This window comes from Oncorhynchus kisutch, unplaced genomic scaffold, assembly GCF_002021735.2.
Source record: "Oncorhynchus kisutch isolate 150728-3 unplaced genomic scaffold, Okis_V2 scaffold1090, whole genome shotgun sequence".
Classification (NCBI taxonomy): domain Eukaryota; kingdom Metazoa; phylum Chordata; class Actinopteri; order Salmoniformes; family Salmonidae; genus Oncorhynchus; species Oncorhynchus kisutch.
Genome location: NW_022263035.1, coordinates 41989 through 64586, shown reverse-complemented (window position 1 = coordinate 64586; position 22598 = coordinate 41989). Strand labels below are relative to the sequence as shown.

Here is a 22598-nt window from a genome sequence, read left to right as displayed (position 1 = left end):
ATGTGACTCACAGGTAGGAGAGATCAGCAGTAAAGTCAAGTGAGTTAATGGCCTGACTAAGGTCGGTGGCCAACTCAGTAAAAGCCTCATGTTCAACGTCCCTCATTCTGAGTTGAGTGTTCACCTCCCAGGTCTGTCACAGGAAACAGGGGGTGCCATTAATGCCCATAGCAGTGAGGGGGAAATATTGATATCAATGTACCATGAGCCAATGCTAAATAAGGACATTGTTTATTAGAAAGGATAACTCACTAACTGTATATTATCTCCACTTAACTTATACTGTAGAGATATTTCTAATCTCTTACCAGGTGACTTATGTCATTCCCTTCCTCTGCTTCCTTTCTGAACCTTAAAATCAAATACAGAGCAACTGAACATTCCTGCCTTTTTTATTCTTCCTCTACTTTCACATTGATTTCCCATTGAGCCTATGACAGTGATTCAGTGGCGTAGCCAGACATTTGTTGATGGGTGGGCCTGCAGACATTTGGGTGGGCCAGAAACTTCCTGCTATTGTACACATTTTGCCATGAGGCTGAGAGAAAATGTTGCATTTTTAAAGCTAACCGAAGCTACAATATAGATATGTTGACTGATAATGGCACTGAATTATGAGCTGTCTTGTTTTCTAAATGAACAAATGAAATAGGTAGTGGCATGGTGCCACTATATATACCTCAATGCAGCCATATTTGTGGCTTATTGGGAGTGTGGCTTTCAGTTAGTTATTTTTGGCAACCCATCCCGTGAGAGTGAATGTCATTCCAGATCATGTGTTCTGTTATATTTCATCAAATGTGTGCACTGATTGCTATGAACTCTATCTGATGGTGTTTGTATGTTTAGGTAAAGAAGAAAAAACATGGCATTGAGGTCCTATAAAATTAGAGGGGCTCTGTCATAAACCCTCAAAGTTACAGAATGGGAGGAAAATAAATAAGAAATGGAGTGAACTGCAGTACAGCAGCCTGGCCTTAAATACTAGACACAACATAGTAAATTTAAATCTGTGACAGTCACATGAGTATGATATTTATCTTTATTTAACTAGGCAAGTCAGTTAAGAACAAAATCTTATTTTCAATGACGGCCAAGGTTAATTGCTTGTTCAGGGTTAGAACGAGAGATTTGTACCTTGTCAGCTCAACTCTCTAACCACTAGGCTAACCCTGCCGCTCCAATGATAATATTTTACGTTGTACATAAGAAATTAGGGTTTTTAAGCCAAAAACAAAATGAGGGAGGTTGGTCGGGGAAGACCCAAAGGTTGCGTGTTCGAATCACAACATGGACAACTTCATCATTTTAGCTAATTAGCAACTTTGCAACTACTTAGCATGTAATATACCCCTTCCCCTAACCATAACCTCTAACCCCTAGCCTAGCTAACGTTAGCCACCTAGCTGACGTTAGCTGTTCCATCCTCTGTGTAGCTTGCCGCTAGAATGGACGGAGAGGTATCCCTCAAGTCGCAACAAAATGTAATATAACGTTGCGGATAAAGTTCGGAATGATACAATTCTACCCCACCTGCCCTGAATGACGGGTCGTCACTGTTGCTAACAAACATACTGTGCAGATAATCTTCAAATTCATTGTTTTACACAATATTTTATCATAGCACTGGCTGACCACTGGCTTACCAACTCCCTTACCAAAATGGCTGACTTTTTATACTGTCATATGAAGGTTCATGTTCATTCTAGTATTCTGATTCCTAATTATATGGTACATAGTACAAGTAGCTGTACTCACCGCTCCAGGGACTTGTTCTTAACAAGCCAGTTGCTCATGTCCTCCACGGTGGTGTGGTGAGGGACATGACTCTGGAGGCCTTGACTCTGGAGCACCAAAAACTGCTTCATCAGCTTCTTCTGCAAGACAAATCATGTTGTCAAAAAGACAACCTCGAGTTTGCTTTAGCCGGTCTGAATTGACAGGTGGGCGGGGTTTGTACTAGGGATGTGCCAGCAGCATACCACCATGCATCCCACTGCTGGCTTCAATCTGAAACTAAGCAGGGTTGGTCCTGGATGGGAGACCAGATGCTGCTGGAAGTGGTGTTGGAGGGCCAGTAGAAGGGCCTCTTTCCAATTCCCCAGTGCAGTGATTGGGGACATTACCCTGTGTAGGGTGCCGGCTTTCACATGGGGCGTTAAACGGGTGACTGTTCACTAGAGATCCCTTGACACTTATTGTAAGAGTAGGGGTATGAACTCCAGTGTCATGACTAAATTCCAAATCTGGCCCTCATACCATCATGGCCACCTAATCATCCCCAGCTTCCAATTGGCACATTCATCCCCTTCCTCTCCCCTGTAACTATTCCCCAGGTCATTGCTGTAAATGAGAATGTGTTCTCAGTCAACTTACCTGGTAAAATACATGTGCATCTTTCCTTTTCAAGGTAATTTGATACAGGAATCAGTAAGTTTAAATTTTAAGCGGTTTGTTTAGGAGAACAACTCGATGCACTGACATTAGTTTAAAAAACGCATACATTTTCCTTTTGAAAAAGAAATGTGCTGTTGTTGATGGAGCTCATGAGCTGGACCTCACTGAGCTGGATCTGTCTGAGCTGACTTCTCTCTCTCTGTGTGTGTGTGTGTGTGTGTGTGTGTGTGTGTGTGTGTGTGTGTGTGTGTGTGTGTGTGTGTGTGTGTGTGTGTGTGTGTGTGTGTGTGTGTGTGTGTGTGTGTGTGTGTGTGTGTGTGTGTGTGTGTGTGTGTGTGTGTGTGTAAATGATGTACAATGATGTACAGTGGGTATCAAAAATGAGTTATTCACATAGAGATTCCCTTTAGGTGGTCCTTTTCATGTGAGATATGTCCGATTTTTCTTGAACTCCATTTCCATTGAAATAAAAATGTATAATCTGAAAGTTCTGTCTGAGCAAACATCTTTTAACTTGGTGATATGAGGTTCTGTCTTCAATCCAATTACACAATACTGAGTTGTAAGTAAAACATAATTGTCTGTAAGGTGATATACAGGGCATTTGGAAAGTATTTAGACCCCTTGACCTTTTTCAAATGTTGCTACATTACAGCCTTATTCTAAAATGGATTAAATTACATATTTTCCTCATCAATCTACACACGATACCCCATAATGACAAAGCAGAAACAGGTTTTCAGACAAGTTTGCAAATGTATTAAAGGTTAAAAACAGTAATACCTTTTTTTACATAAGTATTCAGACCCTTTAATATGAGAGTCAAAATTGAGCTCAGGTGCATCCTGTTTCCATTGATCATCCTTGAGATGAGTCCATCTGTTATAAATTCAAATTATTGTACATGATTTGGAAAGGTACATACTGTACCTGTCTATATAAGGTCCCACAGTTGACAGTTCATGTCAGAGCAAAAAACAAGTCATGAGGTGTAAGGAATTGTCCGTAGAGCTTTGAGACAGGATTGTGTTGAGCATTGAAGGTCCCCAAGAAGACAGTGGCCTCCATCATTCTTAAATGGAAGAAGTTTGGAACTACCAAGACTATTTCTAGAGCTGGCCACCCAGCCAAACTGAGCAATAGGGGGAGAAGGGCCTTGATCAGGGAGGTGACCAAGAACCCGATGGTCAATATGAAGGAACTCCAGAGTTCCTCTGTGGAGATGGGAGAACCTTCCAGAAGGACAACCATCTCTGCAGCACTCCACCAATCAGGCCTTTATGGTAGTGGCTAGATGGAAGCCACTCCTCAGTAAAAGGCACATGACAGCCCGCTTGGATTTTTCCAAAACTTTCTCTGATCATGAGAATCAAGATTCTCTGGTCTGATGAAACCAAGAAAGAACTCTTCGGCCTGAATGCCAAGCGTCACATCTGGAGGAAACCTGTCACCATTCCTGATGCATGGTGGTGGCAGCATCATGCTGTGGGGATGTTTTTCAGCGTCAGGGGCTGGGAGACTAGTCAGGATTGAGGGAAAGATGAATGGAGCAAAGTACAGAGTGATCCTTGATGAAAACCTGCTCCAGAGCGCTCAGGACCTCAGACTGGGGCGAAGGTTCACCTTCCAACAGGACAACCACCCAAAGCACACAGCCAAGACAACGCAGGAGTGGCTATGGGACAAGTCTCTGAATATTCTTGACTGGCCCAGGCAGAGCCCGGACTTGAACCTGACCGAACATCTCTAGAGAGACCTGAAAATAGCTCTGCGGCGACGCTTATATACAACCTGACAGAGCTTGAGAGGATCTGCAGAGAAGAATGGGAGAAATTCCCCAGATACAAGTGTGCCAAGCTTGTAGCGTAAAAGCCAAGAAGACTCAAGGCTGTAATCTCCGCCAAAGGTGCTTCAACAAAGTACTGAGTAAAGCGTCTGAATACTGAATACAAATGGCTTAGGATTTTGATACTCAGCATTTTAGGTACCTTTAAGATGAGGGTTATGAAAGAAGAATGAACTACAAAACAGTTCTGAGATCTGCGATGTGAACATGTGACAGGTTAAAGGAAATAGTCATAGCCTGTTATACATTAAAAAGTATTAGTAAGTTCATAGTATGTGAGGATCTTAAAACATCTAAGGTTAAAAAGATGCATTCAGTATCAGTTGATAAAGATTGATAACATTCATATAATTGTGTTAAAGTTCAAATCTGTCAAAGGGTACGAATTGTGAGAGTAATGTGTAAATGTTATATTGATTACTTGATTTTGTAGTGCCTAAAAGTGTTAATCTGTGATCTACGAAATGCTCTTAATCTATGAGCCGGAGATCGATTGCTCTGGTCTCCACCCATATTCCTGGGGAAAATCGCGGTCTTTTTCTCATTCAACTAAACGTTAAATTGAGAATACAACACCGTATCACTCTCGTGATTATTTCTCCCCTGTTTTCAGGTACTTTATTGATGATAAAAATAGTAATTTAAATGTTATAACTCACTAACATGTCAAGAGTGTTTAAGGTGTGTCTTAGTAACGTTTTGAGGAAGTTAGAGTTAAGTTTGAAGAGAGTAATATTAGCCCTGCTCGGTTGAAGTGAAGAATAGCATCGTACTGAGAGTAGCTGCCATTTTATGTCGATTGTGAATGAACATGTACGTTGTTAATAAGATATTTTGCTGTGTTATTTGTATAATGGTTTTTCTGTTGTTTTGTAATGTGTTACTTTTGTGAAATTGATTCAACTAAACGTTAAATTGAGAATACAACACCGTATCACTCTCGTGATTATTTCTCCCCTGTTTTCAGGGGCGTAACAAACACTCTGATGCTCAATATCTCAGGTCTATGCTTTATACATATAGAAACTTATAGTCCCAAGGTCTGAAGGGGATGACATGATTTTTAATGACTACCCTTTCTTCTGTCCCCTGTACATACAACATCTGTAAGGTCCCTCAGTCAAGTATAGAATTTCAAGCACAGATTCAACTACAAAGACAAGGGAGGTTTTCAAAAGCCTCGTAAAGAAGGGCAGTGCTTGGTAGATGGGTAACAATAACAATTAGACATTGAATATCTCTTTAAGCACAATCAAGTTAATAATTATGTCATCCTATTTGACCTAAATGCAGCCCATGTTTGGTGCAAATCCAACACTTCACATCACGAAGTAACTGCCTCCTTATTTTCAAGCATCGTGGTGGCTGCATCATGATATGGGTAGGCTTGACATCGACAAAGACGGGAGTTTATCAGGATAGAAAGAAATGGGACGGAGCTAAGCACAGGCAAAATCCTAGAGGAAAACCTGCTTTGCACCAGACACTGGGAGATGAATTCACCTTTCAGCAGGACAATAACCTAAAACACAGGGCCAAATATACACTGGAGTTGCTTACCAAGAAGACAGTGAATGTCCCCGAGTGGCCAGGTTACAGTTTTGACTTAAATCTGTTTGAAAATCTATGGCAAGACTTGAAAATTGCTTTCTATCCATGATCCCCATCACCTCCTAGACAGACCTTTATGAATTAAAACAGTAATAATAATGGGCAAATATTGCACAGTCCAGGTGTGCAAAGCTCTTCCAATCAAACATCAAATCAAATGTTATTTGTCACATTCACCGAATACAACAGGTGTAGTAGACCTTACAGTGAAATGTTTACTTACAAACAATGCAGTTTTATGAAAAAGTGTTCAAAAAGTAATTACTCAAATTAACTGAAGTAAAAAATAAATAGATTAAAACAGGAAAATATCAAATAACTAAGGAGCAACAATAAAATAACAGTATCAGGCTATATACAGGGGGTACCGGTATAGAGTCTATGTGCGGGGCTACAGAGTCAATGTGTGTTAGTTGAGGTAATTGAGGTAATATGTACGTGTAGGTAGAGGTAAAGTGACTATGCATGGATAATAAACGAGTAGCAGCAGTGAGAGTAGCGGCAGTGTAAAAATGGGGGGGGGGGGGGGGGGGGGGGGCACACAATGCAAATAGTCCGGGTAGCCACTTGATTTGCTGTTCAGGAGTCTTATGGTTTGTGGGTAGAAGCTGTTAAGTAGCCTACAGTACCAGTCACAAGTTTGGACACACCTACTCATTCCAGTTGTTTCCTTTATTATTTACTATTTTCTCTAGAATAATAGTGAAGACATCAAAACTCATGGAATCAGTGGTGAAAAGTACTTCAGTTAAAATACTTTAAGTAGTTTTTAGAGGAATCTGTACTACTTTTACTTCACTACATTCCTAGAGAAAATGATGTACGTTTTACTCCATCCATTTTCCCTGACACCCAAAAGTTCTAGTTACAATTGGAATGCTTACCACTACAGGAAAAATGTCCAATTCACACACTTATCAAGACAATGTCCCTGGTCATTCCTACTGCCTCTGATCTGGTGAACTCACTGAACATAAATGCTTCCTTTCTAAATGATGTCTGAGTGTTGGAGTGTGCCCATGGCTGTTAAAAACTTAATAAAAAAGGAGTCTGGTTTGCCAAATATAAGGAATTTGATGTATAGCATTTACTTTTACTTTGTACTTTTACTCAAGTATGACAATTGAATGCTTTTTCCACAACTGTACTTAAGTATATTTAAAATCTGATACTTTTAGACTTTTACTCAAGTAGTATTTTACTGGGTTACTTTCAATTTTATATTAAGGTATCTTTTCCTTGTACTCAAGTATGACATTTGAATACTTTTTCCACCTCTGTATGGAATCATGTAGTAACCAAAAAGGTGTTAAACAAATCAAAACATATTTTATATTTGAGATTTTTTAAAGTAGCCACCCTTTTTGCCTTGATGACAGCTTGGCACACTCTTGGCATTCTCTCAACCAGCTTCCTGAGGTAGTCACCTGGAATGCATTTCAATTAACAGGTGTGCCTTGTTAAAAGTGCATTTGTGGAATTTCTTTCCTTCTTAATGTGTTTGAGCCAATCAGGTGACATTGTCTGTAATTTATTTAGAATTCAGGGCACACTTAACCCGCATGGCTACCACAGCATTTTACAGTGATACCATCTGGTTTGCGCTTAGTGGGACTATCATTTGTTTTTTAACAGGACAATGACCCAAAACACACCTCCAGGCTGTGTAAGGGCAATTTGACCAAGGAGAGTGATGGAGTGCTGCATCAGATGACCTGGCCTTCACAATCCCCCGACCTCAACCCAATTGAGTTGGTTTGGGATGAGTTGGACCGCAGAGTGAAGGAAAAGCAGCCAACAAGTGCTCAGCATATGTGGGAACTCTTTCAAGACTGTTGGAAAATCTGGTTGAGAGAATGCCAAGAGTGTGCACAGCTGTCATCAAGGCAAAGGGTCCCTACTTTGAAGAATCTCAAATAAAAAATATATTTTGATTTGTTTAATAATTGTTTGGTTACTAGATGATCCCATATGTGTTATTTCATAGTTGTGATGTCTTCACTGTTATTATACAATGTAGAAAATAGTAAAAATAAAGAAAAACCCTGGAATGAGTAGGTGTGTCCACATTTTTGAGTGGTACTGTATATACAGGCTTTATATACAGTATATACTGTAAATATCTGAAACAGGATGCAATTTGAATGGAATGGATGGAGAGAGAATGCTTGTGCGTGCTCTGATTTAAAGCAACGATATTAGAGTGATAGGCCGTTTTAAAACACTGCGGCTGCAATTAAAAAATATAGTGATCCCAGAAAGCCAGATTGAGATGTGTAAATTAGACATACATTTAGTCCTTATGTTACCCTAACCTTCTGGCCCACAGCCCTGTGTGCTATCAAATTCCCATGTTGCCAATTAATGCTTACAGGATGATTAACAATTTATAAACGTCATATCTAAAGCTCTTGTCTGTCCAAGAAGTTAGGGTAAACGGTAGACATGTTATCTGTTATCCACTTAGTTTTAGTTAATATTTTGGGTATATGGGAGGGTCACTATATTTTAAAGTAGGGTTTTAGGTCAAATATAGTTTGCTGAAGGGAGGGCCATCCATTTTAATTTCAGAATGGTTCGATTTTCTCCATGTAAGTCTTATCATAAATAACGTTCACTCACTACAACATTCACATTTACTCCACTGTAACATACACTTTCGATATGGTGTAAGTGTTTTCTGAAATGAAGATGATTTAATTTTACCTGCTCATTGTAGTAGTTCTTGTCCCAGCACCGCTCTACAGTCTGACGGTATTCAGCACTCGGACTGAACATCTTGAGAACAGAAAAACATACCAGGACTTTCTACAAGGACATAATTGAACGATTCAAACTCAAATAAGATATATCATAGGATTTACCTGAGCAGATGTAGAAAGGGCACGCGGGATTTTATCGCTAAAATCCATGATTATTTGAGGAAATGATAGATGGACTTTTGACAATAACTCAAAATAAAGATGAGTAATCGTAGCTAATTCGCAAAGGTGTTTGTGCTTGGGTTGGCGCAAACTAATGTTTTTAGCTAACATTCTGACATTCTGGAGAAATCAAACATTCCATCTCCATAGAAATTGATTGTGAACATTCTGTTATGGAGTGTGCGTATTGTTGCGTAATACTGTAGGCTACAGGTTCGATAATTGTCACACACTGTGTGTGACAGGTGATGCGCTGCGCTCTCGTTCCTCACTCGTAAAAGCTAAAGCAAAAATGCATGATGTCGATTATCAAATAACGAAAACATCAACATAGGAATAATTGTCAGCAAAATGATTTGTTTGATTTGATTGACTCCTGCATAATTAAATATACAAACATGTATTTATTATCAAACATCAATGACAATGGCAATGGTTAGCGTTTAAGTTAAATACAATCTACATTTATTTACACTTTAGCAGTTTTTCGACTATGGATCAAATCTGTTTATTGGAATCAAGTGACACAAGATACATTTTCGTTCATTATATCCCCTTCAAAGTATAAACATATCAAAGGAATTTCTCCATTTTCTCAGCTGAGCTGCTTCAGGAGACATCAACAGGACATCAACAGGAGTGCATTGTAAGCTTGAAACCCACCTCAGTGCAAGCCAGGCAGTGTGTGTGTGTGTGTGTGTGTGTGTGTGTGTGTGTGTGTGTGTGTGTGTGTGTGTGTCTGTGTGTCTGTGTGTGTGTGTGTGTCTGTGTGTGTGTGTGTGTGTGTGTGTGTGTGTGTGTGTGTGTGTGTGTGTGTGTGTCTGTGTGTGTGTGTCTGTGTGTCTGTGTGTCTGTGTGTGTGTCAAAGAGTAGAAGTGGGAAACCTGGATGGAGGGCATTGGCGGAAGCTGTAGATCCGCGCCTGCGTGGGTCTCGGGGGGTGTTGTGTTGTTGAAAGGTGTGGGAATCTGACTGGAGTTTAAATACAGCACAGCAACACTCTCGACGGATGTACTGCACGGTGCTGTAGTCGTTGTGTCTCAACGTTTTCCTACTAGTTCTTCCCATGGTCTTGCTCCCAGTCTCACCACAGCCCCCACCCATCATGTTGGGAGAGGCAAGGCCATCATAATCATCTGGAAGTGAAATGAACCAGATCCCTGCTGCAAAGTAAACTGTAAAGCTTTCTTTGGTTTCCCTAATCTATCTAGTCCAACAGGGACCCCTGTTTATTACCCATAGAGATTTTGCAATCAAAGAAAGAGAGATTATTGGATATGGCCCTATCCTTCTGACTGCCATCAATCCACGGTTTCTGGTTTGGGAATGTTTTAATCGTTGCTATGGGAACGACATCTTCAATGCACTTTCTAATGAACTCGCTCACCGAATCAGCGCATTCTTCAATGTTGTTGTTGGACGCAGTGCGGTACATATCCCAGTCCACGTGATGGAAACAGTCTTGGAGAGTGGAATCAGATTGGTCGGACCAGCGTTGAACAGACCTGAGCGCGGGAGCTTCTTGATTTAGCTTCTGTCTGTAGGCAGGGAGCAACAAAATGGAGTCGTGGTCAGCTTTTCCGAAAGGAGGGCGGGGGAGGGCCTTATATGTGTCGCGGAAGTTAGAATAGCAATGATCCAAGGTTTTACCAGCCCTGGTTGCGCAATCGATATGCTGATACAATTTAAGGAGTCTTGTTTTCAGATTAGCTTTGTTAAAATCCCCAGCTACAATGAATGCAGCCTCAGGATATGTGGTTTCCAGTTTGTCAAATAAAGTTCGTTCAGGGCCATCGATGTGTCTGCTTGGGGGGGAATATATACGGCTGTGATTATAATCGAAGAGAATTCCCTTGGTAGATAATGCGGTCGACATTTGATTGTGAGGAATTCTAAATCAGGTGAACAGAAGGACTTGAGTTCCTGTATGTTGTTGTGACCACACCACGTCTCGTTAACCATAAGGCATATGCCCCCGCCCCTCTTCTTACCAGAAAGATGTTTGTTTCTGTCGGCGCGATGCGTGAAGAAACTAGCTGGCTGCACCGATTCCGTTAGAGTCTCTCGAGTGAGCCATGACCAGAAGACCGCTTCGTTTCCCTCTTTTATGACGTCTTTGTTTTGGGTCGCAGGCTGGGATCCATTCCGTTGTCCTGGGTGAAAGGCAGAACACAGGATCTGCTTCGGGAAAGTCATATTCCTGGTCGTACTGATGGTGAGTTGACGTTGCTCTTATATTCAGTAGTTCTTCCCGACTGTATGTAATGAAACCTAAGATTACCTGGGGTACCAATGTAAGAAATAACACGTAAAAATACAAAAACTGCATAGTTTCCGAGGAACGCGAAGCAAGGCGAAGCAAGGCGGCCATCTCTGTCAGCGCCGGAAGTAGTCGTATATCACTAGCCACTTTAAACATATCACTAGCCACTTTAAACATATCATTAGCCACTTTAAACAATGCTACTTAATATAATGTTTACATACCCTACATTACTCATCTCATATGTACATGTATATATTGTACTCTATATCTTCTACTGCATCTTTATGTAATACATGTATCACTAGCCACTTTAAACATATCGCTAGCCACTTTAAACAATGCTACTTAATATAATGTGTGACAAGAGATGAAAAGAATCTGCCCACTCCATCAAGCAATGGGGACCACAACACAGGACATTCACGGGACCTCATGGAACCATGGACCGCACCTGCAGAAACTGGACAACGGGCGGAAGCAGAGGAGATACCTATCATAGACTTCTCCCAGCTGACGCTTGACATACCTCCTACGCCACCTCCAGTGGTAGAAACAACCAGCTGGTATGATTGAGTAGAATCAGCCAACAGTAACACGGAAGCAGCAATGTAACAATGTGAGAGTCAGTAGTGCATGACCTTAAAGGGTAATAATAGGAAGCTTCCGTTTAACACACAGGCCTAAGATTACGTAGGTCTACAGCCCCAGTGGGAACTTCCCCTTTAAAAAGATATATAAAGAGAACAGAGATCATAAGACAGTATGATCCTCGTTAAACATGTGAGACAGACTTCATATGGAGGATCATCACAGGTAAATTTACTATTGCACTATACTCTTTTTGTTGGACTAGAACAATATTAGAACATTGGCTTATTTTGTCTATGTACTTATTGGATCACTATCTGAATATACTTGGTTGAACTTGGTGACCCCGAGACTGAGTCTACGAAAAACAGAGGTCTAAACACCTCTTGAATACAGACAAAGTGGCGGTCACTCAGTGAGACATCAGGTACAGATGTGATTGGCAATACAAGGAAACAGCAAAATACCAGTTACAATATATTGAGTCCATACACAGAGTTGTAAGTGTATTAAGATATTAGAATTCGGAATCTAGCATCGTAGCTGCGAGAATACCGATTACGGGGAAGTGACCAAGGGGCTGAGCATTTAAGGTAATTGAACTATTTTTGCTACTTAGTCAATATCGTTAGAAGTGTTAACGCATTTAAAGTTTTGCAATATTATCTGGCATAGCTTAAAGCATTAGGGATTGATTGAGCATTATTGTTGTATTGAGAAACTGTATAACCATTGAATTGTAATGATGTGTATAAGACAAAAACAGAGTGACTTAATAAAAGCTTGAAACTTTGACAACTAGACCAGATTAACGATCTGGAGAGCAAACGCCTTTGACACTCTCACTGAACAGAAAGTGACCCTGGTTATAGGTTAAAGTGATTGCACTAAAGAATATTTCATTGTGTGGACAATAATATATTTTTAAGAAAGTCAAAACATATACCAATACTAGTTTCCGAGTGACTACTAGCTGACGAGCATAATAACTACTAGGAGTTGTTATTAGGTATTGATATATACATAGGTAAAGATAACTTGAGGGTAAGGAAATATAGGAGGAATCCCTAACGCTTAATAATATTTAAATAGGAGTATATCTATCCAAGGCCTCATACTAGACCGGACAATAAGGGAGTGACAACGTGAACGAAGGAACAAACCCAACTCTCGCGAAGGGCCATTACGAATAAAAAGAAGGGTTGGTAGGGCCGCACGGCAAGGCCCTTGTTACACCGAAGTAACTAAAGTCCCAAAGTACTCTGCCTAGCCAGAGGACGGGGTAGAGGCTTTTGCTGCAGGCATTGGGCAAAAGTCAGCACCGTGACAAATGTTTACATACCCTACATTACACATCTCATATGTACATGTATATATTGTACTCTATATCATCTCCTGCATCTTTATGTAATACATGTATCACTAGCCACTTTAAACTATGCCACTTTGTTTACATACCCTACATTACTCATCTCATATGTATATACTGTACTCTATACCATCTACTGCATCTTGCCTATGCCGTTCTGTACCATCACTCATTCATATATCTTTATGTACATATTCTTTATCCCTTTACACTTGTGTGTATAAGGTAGTAGTTTTGGTATTCTTAGGTTAGATTACTCAAATCAAATCAAATCAAATGTATTTATATAGCCCTTCGTACATCAGCTGATATCTCAAAGTGCTGTACAGAAACCCAGCCTAAAACCCCAAACAGCAAGCAATGCAGGTGTAGAAGCACGGATGAGGGTTTGATGGTTCTCTGAAAGAGATGCATGATGGGACTGTGAGTCTCTTGTCCAGATTCCGTAATTCAGAGCACTTAACCCCCTGGAGAGGGAGCGCTACTGTGGCTAACACGTCACTGTCACCTCTACTGCTTCAACAAAATGGCTTCAATGTACTGTAAAGTTGACCTTTTCGTTCAAGCCTTTTAATATGGTTTTATCTTATACAGGCCTTACTGTACATTCATGCTCAACTAAAAGTATATTGATTGAGTTACCGCTTGCTTCTGCCTCTAATCTCGATAATCTGTATTTAACACTTAGCCGACATAGACTAAGAATGATAATAATAACTCATTGGTTATTACTGCATTGTCGGAACTAGAAGCACAAGCATTTTGCTACACTCGCATTAACATCTGCTAACCATGTGTATGTGACAAAATAATTTGATTTGATTTTCATTTGATTTGATTTACTAGTTTAATAGCATATACATAAAGACCATTGCTCTTTGTACTGTGGTCATGCTTGTCAATGCTGTACTGTGGTCATGCTTGTTATAAATGTATATATATATATATATTCAATGTAGTATTTTTTTATAGTACATGATAATGACTAAGAACATATATACCAAGACACAAGGTCATCAGAATTACTGTAACATACATGAGATATTAGACAAGACTTCCATCTGCTGGAAAACGGTACAAATACAGTTATTACACTAGGAAACTCAGGCTAACAGATGTTCAATACATGTTGACCCATAAATAATGTCATTTACAGTTTTTTACAATCGCTAGGACCCATTTCTCAATACTTAGGTCATTTTTTCAAAACTCTTCACACAGTGAGCATAACTAACTTTCAGCTTGGCACAGCAGTTAATTTCACGTTCAACATGCCCTAAAACTACCAAAACACTACATACATGTCTCATGTGATTCCAAAATACAAGAATTTGTATATACACCATCTACCGATACAGATACAGTAGCAATGCTAGTAAACCCTGTCATGTGCATTTGGCCACAGGTTCTCATCCACGTCACATCTTATGTCATCTTGGGCAATACACCTAGGAAATCATCTTTTTTCATGCCTGGTCCATCCCTGGCAATCTTCTGCAGATATGTCCAGGAATCCAGCCTTCATTGCGTCCAGGAGGGACAATTGATCATGTGGTCATAAACCTTCCACCTCCATAAGGAAAATAATTCCTCAATGAGGTTGAGGAACGGAGAGTAAGGAAGGAGGAAAAAGAAGATCATCCTGGGATGGGCTGCAAACCATTCTGTGACTGCAGGAGTGGTGAAACGCCACATTGTCCCATACAATTACAAACATTGACCCACTGTGACCCTCTCCTCACCTGGCACAACCCTTCCATAGAGGTCATCCAGGAATGAAATGAGACGCTCGGTGTTGTATGTCCCAATTAGAGGTTTGTGTAACAGCCATCCATCAGAGGATATTGCTGCACACATTGTGATATTGGCAACCCTTTGGACCGGGATATCTACTGAGGCTCTTTTCCCAATCACATTCCTTCCTCGCCACCGTGTTTTGGCCAAGTTGAAACCAGCCTCATCCACAAAGATGAATATGTGGGGTGTTCTTCTGGCTTCAATCTCCATGACTCTCTACAATAAATCCACAAGACAACATAAGAGTTAGGCTATTACGGTAATTTACATTATACCTTAAAACATGCCATTGTGTGCCTCTGCCCTGTTTGGTTTTGTTCAAAACCAGTTCTATATTTTATAGTCATCTTACCTGGACTTATTGGTTCCTGAGATGCTTGACTCATTCAGAGTTCCTCTCAAAGGGGACAGTGCACAACTGCTTCATCCTGACTTGATGTTGTTTCAGGACTCTAGAAATAGTTGTCATGCTTACATTGTCTGCCAACACTCTGTCCCGAATCTCTGTGAGTTTTTTGCCATTGTTTCTGATGACCATATCAACGATAGCAGTTTCCTGCACAGCAGTGAAAATCCTACCTCTCCCGCCTGTAGGAGGTAACCGTTGGGTCCTAATCAGAAACACAAAAACAATTATACACAAGTAGGTTTGGAGGCTTTGCTCAATACACAGACCAGCCTCTCTCATTGATAGATCATAATATATTACATGATCAATTATAGTAGACCTAATCTCATCTGAGACTACAGCTCTTGATCTTCCTCTCGGTCTTCTTCCACCACTCATATGTACTCCTCTCCCTCTCCCAGCCACTCTTCTTCCTCTGTCAGCCACTTCTCTATCTCTGGCTGGGTCCATGTTTACATTACAGTACAGCATTATTCCTAAAATGTCCCCTTTTGTATAGATGGTAATGAAATTGAAAGACTAACACCTGTGTAGGTGTTCATCTACAATGGGAATCAGCTGTGGTTGGTCTAATTGTTTTGATAGTATTTCATTTTTTAGATTTGGAAAATATTTCGCTATTACTGTAGAAATGTAGCAAATGTATGTCTTATTCAGTTTTGTGTAATTTTAGGTTTTGAATTTAAGTTGAACAGTTTTGAAAAGAGTATGTAAACATGTGCAAATTGGCCTGTAGGTACATAGAGTTTTGGTGGTGGTTGTGTCTGAGTGAGAAAAGAGTTTATGAAAATTGAAAGATGTAGTCATTGAATGCATTTTGTGCCAAAGCAATGAAAAATTATCCATAGTTTAGCCCACATAGACTGCTGTTATGCTCATTGTGTGAAGAATTTTGAAAAAGTTACCTAAGTATTGAGAAATGGGTTCGAGCAATTGTAAAAAACTGTAAGTTTGTGATGAAATGTGAATTGAAACTGTAAATAGTTACAAAAAAATAACAATACAAATCGATTTCTTCAGTAAATAGTAAAAAGGTCATTGAATTAACACATAATAAAATATTTAATGAGGAAAAATTATAGAGAAATATTAAACATGCTAAACTCATGTTAAACAACAACTGTGGTGTGTGTGTGTGTGTGTGTGTGTGTGTGTGTGTGTGTGTGTGTGTGTGTGTGTGTGTGTGTGTGTGTGTGTGTGTGTGTGTGTGTGTGTGTGTGTGTGCGTGCATGCATGAGTATACGTGTGTGTGCGCGCCCGTGTGTTTGTGTGTGAGCTGATGTCATCCTCTGAAAAGCTGGTCAGGTTCACACCATCAAATCATCTTCGTATATGCAGCAGAAGAGGCGACTGAAGAATCTCATGACTCTGCTTTTCTTTGGTTTAATGACCACAACATCTTCTGGAAATGAGAAGGAGAATATCAATCACAACAGCTTAAATTAGTTAGTTACAAAACTGTCATGTTAAAATAAAACAATAGCTAATACCTTATATTACAGAGGGAAATGATAACCTGTCAAAGTGTTAATGTAACTCACCTGACTGGAATTCAACTGGTTCATCCGTAACCTTAAGGTGGACTGGATTAGTGGCCGGGGGTGTTGTGATGTTGTCCACCTTAACTGGGGCATCAACCAGGGGTGTTGTGATGTTGTCCACCTTAACTGGGGCATCAACCAGGGGTGTTGTGATGTTGTCCACCTTAACTGGGGCATCAACCAGGGGTGTTGTGATGTTGTCCACCTTAACTGGGGCATCAACCAGGGGTGTTGTGATGTTGTCCACCTTAACTGGGGCATCAACCAGGGGTGTTGTGATGTTGTCCACCTTAACTGGGGCATCAACCAGGGGTGTTGTGATGTTGTCCACCTTAACTGGGGCATCAACCAGGGGTGTTGTGATGTTGTCCACCTTAACTGGGGCATCAACCAGGGGTGTTGTGGTGTTGTCCACCTTAACTGGGGCATCAACCAGGGGTGTTCTGATGTTGTCCACCTTAACTGGGGCATCAACCAGGGGTGTTGTGATGTTGTCCACCTTAACTGGGGCATCAACCAGGGGTGTTGTGGTGTTGTCCACCTTAACTGGGGCATCAACCAGGGGTGTTGTGATGTTGTCCACCTTAACTGGGGCATCAACCAGGGGTGTTGTGATGTTGTCCACCTTAACTGGGGCATCAACCAGGGGTGATGTGATGTTGTCCACCTTAACTGGGGCATCAACCAGGGTTGTTGTTGTGTTGTCCAGCACTTTGTCATGGATAGTGGTCAAGGGCTTTTTGATGTCTGGCAGTGACAGGGGTTGAAGCAACTCCAACACCTTGACAGGGTTAGGAACAAATTTGTCGGCGATTGCCAGGTTCAGGTCCACAGGCTGAAAGCAAAAATATGAAATATTTAAGACAGTTATTATTTAACATAACATTTGCAACATTGCAGATGTACTATTTTTTTTAAACATTTGACCAATATTGACAACAATACATTTTTGGATCAGAGACAACTGAATGAGTGGACTTTAATAAGATAAACACTTAAAACCATCGCTTACTCTATTGCTCCCTGAATCTTCAGCCTCGTTGACGTCTGCTGCTGAGAGGAACATCTTGGGGTACAATTTCTTTGCAAACAAGTTTGCCACCACTAAACATCTCTCCTCATCACATGTGAAGGCTTCAATCCCCAGGCACTGGGATGATGGGTACCTCTTCATGTACTCCCAGTAGAAGGTGTAAGCCCAGTACTTCTTACTGTCAGAGTCGGTACACTTCTCCAGCTCCTCATTAACGATGTTGCGGAATCTGGCAGTGATGCTTTGAAACAGCGTGCAGATACGATCGTCGATAGTGAGGAACTCTGACTCAAGGTCGTCTGATGCAGGAGGGTGCTTCTCCAAGAATAGCAGGACCATTGGTTTCAGGATGATTTTCGTGCCAAAGCCTGGCTTGGCATTAGTGGCGAAGCTTGGCAATGCTGTGCAGGATGTCAGGGCAAAGCCTGAGGGTGGAATGCAGGGTGCTGGGGAAAAGCCTGGGGGTGGAATGCAGGGTGCAGGGGAAAAACCTGGAGGTGGAATGCAGGGTGCCGGGGCATTGCCTGTTGGTGGCGGACAAAATTAAGATCAGTCTTACAAAAAAACTGGAAGTGGCACTCTATAGTGCCCTTTTCACCTGCGTTAACACCTGATGTACTTAACAAAAGTCACCTCTCAACAAGTGGTCTAGGTATGTCATGACATTGCACAAGTGTGGGGTTTGGGCCGTTTATCTTTTGTTCTATATTGCTTCTTTATTGTTCTTCGAGAAAGGGGGGAGACCGATGACATCACGGATCACCATCAGACCAACACCTTGATTAGCCTGCCCCTTGAAGTTGGCAGTTGTCTCTAAGAAACTGTATTTTGCTAAAAACGTATTCCTATCCCCTTGAGAGCAGTAGTAACCAACCTTTTCTGAGTCAAGATCACTTTCTGAGTCAAGATCACTTTCTGAGTCAAAATGCAAGTCCAGATCTAGTGCTCAGATTTTTTTTAGACATGACTTCAAAAAAAGGTAACCAATGCAACATTAACTATTTCAAAACTGTTCTGTAGCAATGAAGTTTGTTCAGTAGGATTTTGGCCCAATACATTATCACTGCATATTGGCAACACTTGGATTGGCCTGCCAATGTTGATCTTTTCAGACCGTGTGTTTAAATAATATATATATATATTTTTTGATATATGATAACACTGGTAATTAGATAATGTGTTGTATTATTTGGGAGGCACAGCTGAGTGAGCATAATAATTCACTAGAATTTTTTTTACAGGACTGATGGCCTGCATCTGATGGTCAGTCTGAGGGGAGAGAGAAACAGTGAGGCTGCCTCTCAACCGACTCCTCTGCACTCCAGCTGAGGGTGAAACTCAAGGCCCACTGCATTATTTCCACCTCAAGCACCAATTCATGTTGTTACTCCCATGACGAGTGAGATATCCCTCAATATAAAAACAGAAGCCAAGTCGCTAATAATAACACAAGCTTATCAGAACACTTTGCCATTCTCATTCATTACAGCTTGCAGTGCTGGTTGTAGCGTGAGTGGAAATAAGGACAACTCGCATTTTATGGCTTTAATTGTTGAACAAAGTGTTGACAATGCTGAATAACAACTTAAACATACTCATTGAAAGAACAGCTCCATGCTGTATTCGTTGAGTCTCTCTCTTGTCGTGGATTTCAAGGTTTTGAAGTGTCACAATATGAAATTTGCTGTGCGTTCAATACTTCATTTTTACAGTCTATGGCTCAAGGAAAATGTGCAGGCTATCTGATTGGCCAGCGGTAGGCCTATACATTAGGTGCAGTTGATTTGCTCTCTGCACCTGCAGGGTAGGCGGAGTTCTACCTTCAGACACATGAAATGGTTCAAAATGGGAACACTATGCCTTCCTGGTGCTAGTGCTGCTGAATCAAGTGCACCTACCCTCAACAGCGTGAAAGTAATACAAAAAATAGGAACGTAAGGCTTTATTTATTTATTTTTTACATACATGTTTGGTGATTGACTAGAAATGCCTTGGTGATCGACCAGTCGATTGCGATCGGCCGGTTGGTGACCACTGCTTTAGTGTGTGTAATTTACTGGATTTATACTTGGGATATCGCTTTTCAAAAGGAAAAGTTCATCCATTTCTGGAGGACGTCTTTCACTTAATTACCAAACTGTCTAGTTATAAAACTTGAGCCAGTAAGTAACATTACAGTGAAAATGATTACCTGTCAAAGTGATTGTGACAGTGTAACTCACCTGACTGAAGGACAAGTGTTTCATCCAAAACCTCAAGGTTGACTGGATTAGTGGTCAGGGGTGTTGTGATGTCTACCACTTTGACAGGGTTCGGGGTCTATAGGATTGCCAGGTTCAAGTCCACAGACTGAAAGCAACAAGGACACAATATGTAACAGAACATTTGTTGCATTTCATATCTCCTTTTTCCCAAATTATTTGTATTGTTATCAGAGAAAATTGAATGAGTGGACATTCATAAGGATAAACACTTGAAATCATCACTTACTCCATTGCTGCCTGAATCTTCAGCCATGTCGAAGTCTGCTGCTGAGGGGAGCATCTTGGGGCACATCTTCTTTGCAAACATTTTGGCCACCACTAAACATCTCTCCTCATCACATGTGAAGGCTTCAATCCCCAGGCACTGGGATGATGGGTACCTCTTCATGTACTCCCAGTAGAAGGTGTAAGCCCAGTACTTCTTACTGTCAGAGTCGGTACACTTCTCCAGCTCCTCATTAACGATGTTGCGGAATCTGTCAGTGATGCTTTGAAACAGCGTGCAGATACGATCAGTGATAGTCAGGAACTCTGACTCAAGGTCCTCTGATGCAGGAGGGAGCCTCTCCAAGAAAAACAGGACCATTTGTTTCAGGATGACTATCGTGCCAAAACCCTGCATGGCATTAGCGGCAATGCTTGGCGACGAGGTGCAGGTTGCCAGGGCAAAGCCTGGGGGTGGAATGCAGGGTGCTAGGGAAAATTCTGTTGGTGGGGTGCAGTGTGCCGGGGTAAAGCCTGGTGGTGGGGTGCAGTGTGCCGTGGCAACGCCTGTTGGTGGCGGACAAAGTGAAGATCAGTCTATTGTTGGGTTTTTTACATACATGTTTAGTGATTGACTAGGAATGCCTTGGAGATCGACCAGTCGATTGCGATTGGCCGGTTGGTGACCACTGCTTTAGTGTGTGTACTTTACTGGATTTATACTTGGGATATCGCTTTTCAACAGGAAAAGTTCAACAATCTCTGGAGGACGTCTTTAACTTAATTACCAAACTGTCTAGTTATAAAACTTTAGCCAATAAGTTACATTACAGTGAAAATGATCACCTGTCAAAGTGATTGTGACAGTGTAACTCACCTGACTGAAGGACAAGTGTTTCATCCAAAACCTCAAGGTTGACTGGATTAGTGGTCAGGGGTGTTGTGATGTCTACCACTTTGACAGGGTTAGCGGTCTCTAGGATTGCCAGGTTCAAGTCCACAGACTGAAAGCAACAAGGACACAATATGTAACAGAACATTTGCTGCATTTCATATCTCCTTTTTCCCAAATTATTTGTATTGTTATCAGAGAAAATTGAATGAGTGGACATTCATAAGGATAAACACTTGAAATCATCACTTACTCCATTGCTGCCTGAATCTTCAGCCTTGTCGAAGTCTGCTGCTGAGGGGAGCATCTTGGGGCACATCTTTTTTGCAAACATTTTGGCCACCACTAAACATCTCTCCTCATCACATGTGAAGGCTTCAATCCCCAGGCACTGGGATGATGGGTACCTCTTCATGTACTCCCAGTAGAAGGTGTAAGCCCAGTACTGCTTACTGTCAGAGTCGGTACACTTCTCCAGCTCCTCATTAACAATGTTGTGGAATCTGGCAGTGATGCTTTGAAACAGCATGCAGATACGATCAGTGATAGTCAGGAACTCTGACTCAAGGTCCTCTGACGCAGGAGGGAGCCTCTCCAAGAATAGCAGGACCATTTGTTTCAGGATGACTTTGGTGCCAAAGCCCTGCATGGCATTAGCGGCCAAGCTTGGCGACGAGGTGCAGGTTGCCAGGGCAAAGCCTGGGGGTGGAATGCAGGGTGCTGGGGAAAAGCCTGGTGGTGGGGTGCAGTGTGCCGTGGTAAAGCCTGTTGGTGGCGAACAAAGTGAAGATCAGTCTTAAATAAAAACTCAGGCTTTATTGTTGGGTTGTTTACATACATGTTTGGTGATTGACTAGGAATGCCTTGGAGATCGACCAGTCGATTGCGATTGGCCGGTTGGTGACCACTGCTTTAGTGTGTGTACTTTACTGGATTTATACTTGGGATATCGCTTTTCAACAGGAAAAGTTCAACAATCTCTGGAGGACGTCTTTAACTTAATTACCAAACTGTCTAGTTATAAAACTTGAGCCAGTAAGTAACATTACAGTGAAAATGATCACCTGTCAAAGTGACTCACCTGACTGAAGGACAAGTGTTTCATCCAAAACCTCAAGGTTGGTCAGGGGTGTTGTGATGTCTACCACTTTATCAGGGTTAGGGGGCTCTGGGATTGCCCGGATCATGTCCACAGACTGAAAGCAACAAGGACACAATATTTAACAGAACATTTGTTACATTTCATACCTCCTCTTTACCAACATTTATTTGTATTTTTATCAGAGAAAATTGAATGAGTGGACTTTCATAAGGATAAACACTTGTGATCGTTGCTTACCCCACTGCTCCCTACTTCATCCACATTAAAGTCTTCCACTGAGAGGAGCATCTCTAACTGGAGGTTGTTCAGCAATATTCTGCCGATTATGTCGGCCACCACTAAAAATCTCTCCTCA

At 41.3% G+C, this 22598-nt stretch overlaps 1 protein-coding gene and 1 long non-coding RNA gene across 2 annotated transcripts; both read right to left on the bottom strand.

Moving 5' to 3' along the window:
• Positions 1-17: 17 nt before the first annotated feature.
• LOC116364476 (uncharacterized) lies at positions 18-1875 on the bottom strand. The gene is made up of 3 exons (XR_004208010.1): positions 1759-1875; positions 309-351; positions 18-133 (listed from the first exon to the last, which is right to left on the bottom strand). It is a non-coding gene; the product is annotated as an uncharacterized LOC116364476 (long non-coding RNA).
• An 18214-nt stretch (positions 1876-20089) lies between these two features.
• LOC116364477 (uncharacterized) lies at positions 20090-22596 on the bottom strand. Its single transcript, XM_031817601.1, has 6 exons — positions 22481-22596; positions 22223-22337; positions 21395-21906; positions 21127-21253; positions 20272-20816; positions 20090-20130 (listed from the first exon to the last, which is right to left on the bottom strand). Exons 1-6 carry the CDS (start codon positions 22529-22531, stop codon positions 20101-20103), a joined length of 1380 nt encoding a protein of 459 aa, XP_031673461.1. The 5' UTR covers positions 22532-22596; the 3' UTR covers positions 20090-20100.
• Between the last annotated feature and the right edge of the window lie 2 nt (positions 22597-22598).

What these genes read in the sequence shown, in the direction of transcription:
- LOC116364477 (XM_031817601.1), bottom strand. Translation starts at nt 22,531, where the DNA reads ATGCTCCTCTCAGTGGAAGACTTTAATGTGGATGAAGTAGGGAGCAGT. An exon ending in AACACTTGTCCTTCAGTCAG is followed by an intron (nt 21,907 to 22,222) that starts GTGAGTCACTTT and finishes CGCCACCAACAG; the next exon opens with GCTTTACCACGGCACACTGC. An exon ending in AAGATTCAGGCAGCAATGGA is followed by an intron (nt 20,131 to 20,271) that starts GTAAGTGATGAT and finishes TGTTGCTTTCAG; the next exon opens with TCTGTGGACTTGAACCTGGC.